Source organism: Heterodontus francisci, chromosome 4 (genome assembly GCF_036365525.1).
Source record: "Heterodontus francisci isolate sHetFra1 chromosome 4, sHetFra1.hap1, whole genome shotgun sequence".
Classification (NCBI taxonomy): Eukaryota; Metazoa; Chordata; class Chondrichthyes; order Heterodontiformes; family Heterodontidae; genus Heterodontus; species Heterodontus francisci.
In genome coordinates this window covers 143,395,174-143,406,018 of record NC_090374.1, presented here as the reverse complement: position 1 = coordinate 143,406,018, position 10,845 = coordinate 143,395,174, and the positions used below count along the sequence as shown (strand labels likewise).

Genomic DNA, 10,845 nt, shown 5'->3' with positions numbered 1-10,845 from the left:
CCAAATTCAGCATAGATCAGCGACTGGCTCTGGGAATTTCCTGTTTGACTCAGTACCAGAATAAGGGCTGCATTTGTCCTTTGAATAAACATAAGAGCTTCAGAAGAGAGTCACATAGGAGAGAGGTAAACAGGAGAGTGTCATGCAGGAGAGAGTCACACAGGAGAGCGTCACACAGGAGAGAGTGTCACACAGGAGAGAGTGTCACACAGGAGAGAGAGTCACACACGGAGAGAGAGTCACACACGGAGAGAGTCACACACGGAGAGAGTCACACACGGAGAGAGGCAAAAAGGAGAGAGTCACACAGGAGAGAGGTAAACGGGAGAGAGTTAAACAGGAGAGAATTACATTGGAGAGAGTTACACAGAAGAGAGGTAAACATGCGTCACACAGGAGAGAAGTGCCCAGAAGAGAGGCACATAGCAGAGAGCTGCGGAGGAGAGAGGTGGACAGGAGAGAGGTACACAGGAGAGAGACACACAGGAGAGAGACACACAGGAGAGAGACACACAGCAGAGTGGCACGCAGGGGAAAGGCACAAAGGAGAGGCACACAGAAGAGAACTGCGGAGGAGAGAGGTGCACAGGAGAGAGGTACACAGGGGAGAGGCACAAAGAAGAGAGCTGCGGAGGAGAGAGGCACACATGAGAGAAGCACACAGCAGAGAGGCACAAAGGAGAGGGGCGCACAAGAGCGAGGCGCACAGGGGAGAGGCGCAAAGGGGAGAGGCGCAAAGGGGAGAGGCGCAAAGGGGAGAGGCGCACAGGGGAGAGGCGCACAGGGGAGAGGCGCACAGGGGAGAGGCACACAGGGGAGAGGCACACAGGAGAGAGGCACACAGGAGAGAGGCACACAGGAGAGAGGCACACAGGAGAGATGAACACAGGAGAGATGAACACAGGAGAGAAACGCACAGGAGAGAAGCGCACAGGAGAGAAGCGCACAGGAGAGAAGCGCACAGGAGAGAAGCACACAGGAGAGAAGCACACAGGAGAGAAGCACACAGGGGAGAAGCACACAGGGGAGAAGCACACAGGGGAGAAGCACACAGGGGAGAAGCACACAGGGGAGAGGCACACAGAAGAGAGCTGTGGAGGAGAGAAGCGCACAGGAGAGAGGCACACAGGAGAGAGGCACACAGGAGAGAGGCACACAGGAGAGAAACACACAGGAGAGAAACACACAGCAGAGAATCACACAGCAGAGAATCACACAGCAGAGAATCACACAGCAGAGAATCACACAGCAGAGAATCACACAGCAGAGAAGCACACAGCAGAGAAGCACACAGCAGAGAAACACACAGCAGAGAAACACACAGCAGAGAAACACACAGGAGAGAAGCACACAGGAGAGAAGCACACAGGAGAGAAGCACACAGGAGAGAAACACACAGGAGAGAAACACACAGGAGAGAAACACACAGGAGAGAAACACACAGGAAAGAAACACACAGGAGAGAAGCACACAGGAGAGAAGCACACAGGAGAGAAGCACACAGGAGAGAAGCACACAGCAGAGAAGCACTAGTATATAAATTGCCACTAGTATAGGTAGGTGGTAGGGAAATATAGGGACAGGTGGGGATGTGGTAGGAATATGGGATTAGTGTAGGATTAGTACAAATGGGTGGTTGATGGTCGGCACAGACTCGGTGGGCCGAAGGACCTGTTTCAGTGCTGTATCACTAAACTAAACTAAACACACAGGAGAGAGGTGAAGAGGAGAGACATGCACAGCAGAGAGGCACACAGGGGAGAGGCACACAGGGGAGAGGCACACAGGGGAGAGCTGTGGAGGAGAGAGGCACAGAGAGGAGATGCACAAAGGAGAGAGGAAAACAGGAGAGAGGTACACAGGAGGGAGGTAAACAGGAGAGCGTCACACAGGAGAGGGTCACACAGGAGAGAGGTACAAAGGAAGAGGCACACAGGAGAGAGGTACACAGGAGAGAGGTAAACAGGAAAGCGTCACACAGGAGAGGGTCACACGGGAGAGGGTCACACAGGAGAGAGGTAAACAGGAGACAGTTAAACAGGAGACAGTTAAACAGGAGCGAGTTACACAGGAGAGAGGTAAACAGGTGTCACAAGGAGAGAAGTGCACAGGAGAGAGGCACATTGGAGAGAGGCAGACAGGAGAGAGGCAGACAGGGGAGAGGCAGACAGGGGAGAGGCAGACAGGAGAGAGGCGGACAGGGGAGAGGCGCACAGGGGAGAGGCGGACAGAGGAGAGGCAGACAGGGGAGAAGCAGACAGGGGAGAAGCAGACAGGGGAGAGGCGGACAGGGGAGAGGCGGACAGGGGAGAGGCGCACGGGGAGAGGCGCACGGGGGAGAGGCGCACAGGGGAGAGGCGCATTGGGGAGGCGCACAGGGGAGAGGCGCACAGGGGAGAGCTGTGGAGGAGAGAAGCGCACAGGAGAGAGACACACAGGAGAGAGGCACACAGGAGAGAGGCACACAGGAGAGAGGCACACAGGAGAGAGGTGAAGAGGAGGGATGTGCACAGTAGAGAACCACACAGAAGAGAGGCAAACAGAAAAGAGGCAAACAGAAGAGAGGCAGACAGGGGAGAGGCAGACAGGGGAGAGCTGTGGAGGAGAGAGGCACACAGAGGAGATACACAAAGGAGAGAGGCACACAGGAGGGAGGTAAACAGGAGAGCGTCACACTGGAGAGAGTCACACAGTCGAGAGTCACACAGTCGAGAGGCACACAGTCGAGAGGCACACAGTAGAGAGGCACACAGTAGAGAGGCACACAGTAGAGAGGCACAAAGGGGAGAGAGGTACAAAGGGGAGAGAGGTACACAGAAGAGAGAGTTAAACAGGAGAGAGTTAAACAGGAGAGAGTTAATCAGGAGAGAGATACGCCGGAGAGAGGTAAACAGGTGTCACACAAGAGAGATGTGCACAGAAGAGAGGCACATAGGAGAGAGCTGCGGAGGAGAGAGGCGGACAGTAAAGAGGTGCACAGGAGAGAGACACACAGCAGAGAGGCACACAGGGGAGAGGTGCACAGGGGAGAGGCACAAAGGAGAGGCACACAGGAGAGAAGTGCTCAGGAGAGAGGTATCCAGGGGAGAGGCACACAGCGGAGAGGCACACAGGGGAGAGGCACACAGGGGAGAGGCACACAGGGGAGAGGCACACAGGGGAGAGCTGTGGAGGAGAGAGGCACAGAGAGGAGATGCACAAAGGAGAGAGGAAAACAGGAGAGAGGTACACAGGAGGGAGGTAAACAGGAGAGGGTCACACAGGAGAGGGTCACACAGGAGAGCGTCACACAGGAGAGAGGTACAAAGGTAGAGGCACACAGGAGAGAGGTACACAGGAGAGAGGTACACAGGAGAGAGGTAAACAGGAAAGGGTCACACAGGAGAGAGGTAAACAGGAAAGAGGCAGACAGGAGAGAGGCAGACAGGAGAGAGGCAGACAGGGGATGACAGACAGGGGATGACAGACAGGGGATGACAGACAGGGGATGACAGACAGGGGAGAGGCACACAGGGGAGAGGCACACAGGGGAGAGGCACACAGGGGAGAGGCACACAGAAGAGAGCTGTGGAGGAGAGAAGCGCACAGAAGAGAGGCACACAGGAGAGAGGCACACAGGAGAGGCACACAGGAGAGAGGTGAAGAGGAGGGATGTGCACAGTAGAGAACCACACAGAAGAGAGGCAGACAGAAGAGAGGCAGACAGGGGAGAGGCAGACAGGGGAGAGGCAGACAGGGGAGAGGCAGACAGGGGAGAGCTGTGGAGGAGAGAGGCACACAGAGGAGATGCACAAAGGAGAGAGGCACACAGGAGAGAGATACACAGGAGGGAGGTAAACAGGAGAGCGTCACACAGTCGAGAGTCACACAGTCGAGAGGCACACAGTCGAGAGGCACACAGTCGAGAGGCACACAGTCGAGAGGTACAAAGGGGAGAGGTACAAAGGGGAGAGAGGTACAAAGGGGAGAGAGGTACAAAGGGGAGAGAGGTACACAGAAGAGAGAGTCAAACAGGAGAGAGTTAAACAGGAGAGAGTTAAACAGGAGAGAGATACGCCGGAGAGAGGTAAACAGGTGTCACACAAGAGAGATGTGCACAGAAGAGAGGCACATAGGAGAGAGCTGCGGAGGAGAGAGGCGGACAGTAAAGAGGTACAGAGGAGAGAGACACACAGCAGAGAGGCACACAGCAGAGAGGCACACAGGGGAGAGGCACACAGGGGAGAGGCACACAGGGGAGAGGCACACAGGGGAGAGGCGCACAGGGGAGAGGCACACAGGAGAGAGGCACACAGGAGAGAGGCACACAGGAGAGAGGCGCACAGGAGAGAGGCGCACAGGAGAGAACCACACAGGAGAGAACCACACAGGAGAGAACCACACAGTAGAGAACCACACAGTAGAGAGGCACACAGGAGAGAGGCACACAGGAGAGAGGTACACATGAGAGACGTGAAGAGGAGAGAGGCACATAGGAGAGACGCACAAAGAAGAGAGCTGCAGAGGAGAGAGGCAGACAGGAGAGAAGCGTACAGGAGAGAGACACATAGGAGAGAGGTGCACAGGGGAGAGGCACACAGGAGAGAGGCACACAGGAGAGAGGCACACACGGAGAGAGGCACACACGGAGAGAGGCACACACGGAGAGAGGCACACACGGTGAGAGGCACACACAGGAGAGAGTCACACAGGAGAGAGGTAAACGGGAGAGAGGTAAACGGGAGAGAGCTAAACAGGAGAGAATTACATTGGAGAGAGTTACACAGAAGAGAGGTAAACATGCGTCACACAGGAGAGAAGTGCACAGAAGAGAGGCGCATAGCAGAGAGCTGCGGAGGAGAGAGGTGGACAGGAGAGAGGTATCCAGGGGAGAGGCACACAGGAGAGAGGCACACAGGAGAGAGGCACACAGGAGAGAGGCACACAGGATAGAGCAGCGGAGGAGAGAGCAGCGGAGGAGAGAGCAGCGGAGGAGAGAGGCACACAGGAGAGAACCACACAGGAGAGAACCACACAGGAGAGAACCACACAGCAGAGAACCACACAGCAGAGAACCACACAGGAGAGAGGCACACAGGAGAGAGGCACACAGGAGAGAGGTACACAGGAGAGAGGTACACAGGAGAGACGTGAAGAGGAGAGAGGCACATAGGAGAGACGCACAAAGAAGAGAGCTGCAGATGAGAGAGGCAGACAGGAGAGAGGCGTACAGGAGAGAGACACATAGGAGAGAGGTACACACGGAGAGAGTCACACACGGAGAGAGTCACACACGGAGAGAGTCACACACGGAGAGAGTCACACACGGAGAGAGTCACACAGGAGAGAGGTAAACGGGAGAGAGTTAAACAGGAGAGAATTACATTGGAGAGAGTTACACAGAAGAGAGGTATACATGCGTCACACAGGAGAGAAGTGCACAGAAGAGAGGCACACAGAAGAGAACTGCGGAGGAGAGAGGTGCACAGGAGAGAGGTACACAGGGGAGAGGCACAAAGAAGAGAGCTGCGGAGGAGAGAGGCACACATGAGAGAAGCACATAGCAGAGAGGCACAAAGGAGAGGGGCGCACAAGAACGAGGCGCACAGGAGAGAGGCGAACAGGGGAGAGGCGAACAGGGGAGAGACGAACAGGGGAGAGACGAACAGGGGAGAGACGAACAGGGGAGAGACGAACTGGGGAGAGGCACACCGGGGAGAGGCACACAGGGGAGAGGCACACAGGGGGGAGGCACACAGGGGGGAGGCACACAGGAGGGAGGCACACAGGGGGGAGGCACACAGGGGGGAGGTACACAGTAGAGGGTCACACAGGAGAGGGTCACACAGTAGAGGGTCACACAGTAGAGGGTCACACAGTAGAGCGTCACACAGGAGAGAGGCACACAGGAGAGAGGCACACAGGAGAGAAGCACACAGGAGAGAAGCACACGTATATAAATTGGCACTAGTATAGGTAGGTGGTAGGGAAATATAGGGACAGGTGGGGATGTGGTAGGAATATGGGATTAGTGTAGGATTAGTACAAATGGGTGGTTGATGGTCGGCACAGACTCGGTGGGCCGAAGGGCCTGTTTCAGTGCTGTATCACTAAACTAAACTAAACACACAGGAGAGAGGTGAAGAGGAGAGACGTGCACAGCAGAGAGGCACACAGGGGAGAGGCACACAGGGGAGAACTGTGGAGGAGAGAGGCACAGAGAGGAGATGCACAAAGGAGAGAGGAAAACAGGAAAGAGGTACACAGGAGGGAGGTAAACAGGAGAGAGGTACACAGGAGAGGGTCACACAGGAGAGCGTCACACAGGAGAGGGTCACACAGGAGAGGGTCACACAGGAGAGAGGTACAAAGGAGAGAGGTAAACAGGAGAGAGGTAAACAGGAGCGAGTTACACAGGAGAGAGTTACACAGGAGAGAGTTACACAGGAGAGAGTTACACAGGAGAGAGGTAAACAGGTGTCACAAGGAGAGAAGTGCACAGGAGAGAGGCACATTGGAGGGAGGTACACAGGGGAGAGGCAAAGAGGAGAGAGGTGCACAGGAGAGAGGCAGACAGGAGAGAGGCAGACAGGGGAGAGGCAGACAGGGGAGAGGCAGACAGGGGAGAGGCAGACAGGGGAGAGGCAGACAGGAGAGAGGCAGACTGGGGAGAGGCAGACTGGGGAGAGGCAGACAGGGGAGAGGCAGACAGGGGAGAGGCAGACGGGGGGAGGCAGACGGGGGGAGGCAGACAGGGGAGAGGCGCACAGGGGAGAGGCAGACAGGGGAGAGGCAGACAGGGGAGAGGCAGACAGGGGAGAGGCAGACAGGGGAGAGCTGTGGAGGAGAGAAGCGCTCAGAAGAGAGGCACAAAGGAGAGAGGCACAAAGGAGAGAGGCACAAAGGAGAGAGGTGAAGAGGAGGGATGTGCACAGTAGAGACCCACACAGAAAAGAGGCAGACAGGGGAGAGGCAGACAGGGGAGAGGCAGACAGGGGAGAGGCAGACAGGGGAGAGCTGTGGAGGAGAGAGGCACACAGAGGAGATGCACAAAGGAGAGAGGCACACAGTAGAGAGGGACACAGTAGAGAGGGACACAGTAGAGAGGGACACAGTAGAGAGATACAAAGGGGAGAGGTACAAAGGGGAGAGAGGTACAAAGGGGAGAGAGGTACACAGAAGAGAGAGTCAAACGGGAGAGAGTTAAACAGGAGAGAGTTAAACAGGAGAGAGATACGCCGGAGAGAGGTAAACAGGTGTCACACAAGAGAGATGTGCACAGAAGAGAGGCACATAGGAGAGAGCTGCGGAGGAGAGAGACACACAGCAGAGAGGCACACAGGGGAGAGGCGCACAGGGGAGAGGCGCACAGGGGAGAGGTGCACAGCGGAGAGGCACAAAGGAGAGGCACAAAGGAGAGGCACACAGGAGAGAGGTATCCAGGGGAGAGGCACACAGCAGAGAGGCACACAGCAGAGAGGCACACAGGAGAGAGGCACACAGGAGAGAGGCACACAGGAGAGAGGCACACAGGAGAGAGGCACGCAGGAGAGAGCAGTGGAGGAGAGAGCAGTGGAGGAGAGAGGCACACAGGAGAGAACCACACAGGAGAGAACCACACAGGAGAGAACCACACAGGAGAGAACCACACAGGAGGGAACCACACAGGAGAGAACCACACAGCAGAGAGGCGCATAGGAGAGAGGCGCATAGGAGAGAGGCACACAGGAGAGAGGCACACAGGAGAGAGGTACACAGGAGAGAGGTACACAGGAGAGAGGCACACAGGAGAGACGCACAAAGAAGAGAGCTGCAGAGGAGAGAGGCAGACAGGAGAGAAGCGTACAGGAGAGAGACACATAGGAGAGAGGTGCACATGAGAGAGGTACCCAGGGGAGAGGCACACAGCAGACAGGCACACAGGAGAGAGGCACACAGGAGAGAGGCGCACAGGAGAGAGGCGCACAGGAGAGAGGCGCACAGGAGAGAGGCGCACAGGAGAGAGTTGCACAGGAGTGAGGAACACAGGAGTGAGGAACACAGGAGAGAGGAACACAGGAGAGAGGAACACAGGAGAGAGGAACACAGGAGAGAGGAACACAGGAGAGAGCTGTGGAGGAGAGAGGCGTACAGGAGACAGGTGAAGAGGAGAGATGTGCACAGCAGAGAGCCACACAGGAGAGAGGCCAAGAGGAGTGAGGCACACAGGGGAGAGGCACACAGAGGAGAGGTACAGCAGAAAGAGGCACACAGGAGAGAGGCACACAGGAGAGAGGCACACAGGAGAGAGGCACACAGGAGAGAGTAACAGTGGGTAGAGGCACACAACAGCGTGCAACACAGGAGAAGGCATACAGGAGGTAGGTGCACAAGAACGAGGCACAAAAGAGAGAGGCTGACAGGTGAGACTCACAAAGGAGAGAGGCTCACAGGTGAGAGGTACACAGGAGAGAGCTGTGGAGGAAAGAGGTACACAGAAGAGCGTCAGACAAGGGAGAGACAGAGATGAGAGAGGCACACAGGAGGGAGATGCACAGGGGAGGGGCACACAGGAGAAATGCTCACAGGAGAGAGGCACACAGGAGAGAGGCACACAGGAGAGAGGCACACAGGAGAGAGTCAAACAGGGGAGAGTCAAACAGGGGAGAGGCAAACAGGGGAGAGGCAAACAGGGGAGAGGCAAACAGGGGAGAGGCAAACAGGGGGGAGGCAAACGGGGGGGAGGCAAACAGGGGGGAGGCAAACAGGAGAGATGTACAAAGGAGAGAGTCACACAGTGGAGAGGCACATTACAGAGAGGCACAAAGGAGAGAGGCACAAAGGAGAGAGGTGAAGAGGAGGGATGTGCACAGTAGAGAACCACACAGAAGAGAGGCAAACAGAAAAGAGGCAGACAGGGGAGAGCTGTGGAGGAGAGAGGCACACAGAAGAGATGCACAAAGGAGAGAGGCACACAGGAAAGAGATACACAGTCGAGAGTCACACAGTCGAGAGTCACACAGTCGAGAGTCACACAGTCGAGAGTCACACAGTCGAGAGTCACACAGTCGAGAGTCACACAGTCGAGAGGCACACAGTCGAGAGGCACACAGTACAGAGGCACACAGTAGAGAGATACAAAGGGGAGAGAGGTACACAGAAGAGAGAGGTACACAGAAGAGAGAGGTACACAGAAGAGAGAGTCAAACAGGAGAGAGTTAAACAGGAGAGAGTTAAACAGGAGAGAGATACGCCGGAGAGAGGTAAACAGGTGTCACACAAGAGAGATGTGCACAGAAGAGAGGCACATAGGAGAGAGCTGCGGAGGAGAGAGGTGGACAGTAAAGAGGTACAGAGGAGAGAGACACACAGCAGAGAGGCACACAGCAGAGAGGCACACAGGAGAGAGGCACACAGGAGAGAGTTGCACAGGAGAGAGTTGCACAGGAGAGAGGCACACAGGAGAGAGGCACACAGGAGAGAGGCACACAAGTGAGGAACACAGGAGAGAGGTATCCAGGGGAGAGGCACACAGGAGAGAGGCACACAGGAGAGAGGCACACAGGAGAGAGGCGTACAGGAGAGAGACACATAGGAGAGAGACGCACAGGAGAGAGACGCACAGGAGAGAGGTGCACAGGAGAGAGGTGCACAGGAGAGAGGTACCCAGGGGAGAGGTACCCAGGGGAGAGGCACACAGCAGAGAGGCACACAGCAGAGAGGCACACAGCAGAGAGTTGCACAGGAGAGAGGCACACAGGAGAGAGGCACACAGGAGAGAGGCACACAAGTGAGGAACACAGGAGAGAGGAACACAGGAGAGAGGAACACAGGAGAGAGGAACACAGGAGAGAGCTGTGGAGGAGAGAAGCGTACAGGAGACAGGTGAAGAGGAGAGATGTGCACAGCAGAGAGCCACACAGGAGAGAGGCCAAGAGGAGAGAGGCACACAGGGGAGAGGCACACTAGGAGAGGCACACTAGGAGAGGCACACAGGGGAGAGGTACAGCAGAAAGAGGCACACAGGAGAGAGGCACACAGGAGAGAGGCACACAGGAGAGAGGCACACAGGAGAGAGTAACAGTGGGTAGAGGCACACAACAGCGTGCAACACAGGAGAAGGCATACAGGAGGTAGGTGCACAAGAACGAGGCACAAAAGAGAGAGGCTGACAGGTGAGACTCACAAAGGAGAGAGGCTCACAGGTGAGAGGTACACAGGAGAGAGCTGTGGAGGAAAGAGGTACACAGAAGAGCGTCAGACAAGGGAGAGACAGAGATGAGAGAGGCACACAGGAGGGAGATGCACAGGGGAGGGGCACACAGGAGAAATGCTCACAGGAGAGAGGCACACAGGAGAGAGGCACACAGGAGAGAGTCAAACAGGAGATAGGCAAACAGGGGAGAGGCAAACAGGGGAGAGGCAAACAGGGGAGAGGCAAACAGGGGAGTGGCAAACAGGGGAGACGCAAACAGGGGGGAGGCAAACGGGGGGAGGCAAACGGGGGGAGGCAAACAGGGGGGAGGCAAACAGGAGAGATGTACAAAGGAGAGAGTCACACAGTGGAGAGGCACATTACAGAGAGGCACAAAGGAGAGAGGCACAAAGGAGAGAGGTGAAGAGGAGGGATGTGCACAGTAGAGAACCACACAGAAGAGATGCAAACAGAAAAGAGGCAGACAGGGGAGAGCTGTGGAGGAGAGAGGCACACAGAGGAGATGCACAAAGGAGAGAGGCACACAGGAAAGAGATACACAGTCGAGAGTCACACAGTCGAGAGGCACACAGTACAGAGGCACACAGTACAGAGGCACACAGTACAGAGGCACACAGTACAGAGATACAAAGGGGAGAGAGGTACACAGAAGAGAGAGGTACACAGAAGAG

At 55.9% G+C, this 10,845-nt stretch overlaps 1 protein-coding gene across 1 annotated transcript; it reads left to right on the top strand.

Annotated features, from left to right (window-relative positions):
• The first annotated feature begins 7,251 nt into the window (after positions 1-7,251).
• LOC137368827 (sperm acrosomal protein FSA-ACR.1-like) lies at positions 7,252-7,677 on the top strand. The gene has a single exon (XM_068029032.1). The coding sequence runs from the start codon at positions 7,252-7,254 to the stop codon at positions 7,675-7,677; it is 426 nt and encodes a 141-aa protein (XP_067885133.1).
• The last annotated feature ends 3,168 nt before the right edge of the window (positions 7,678-10,845 follow it).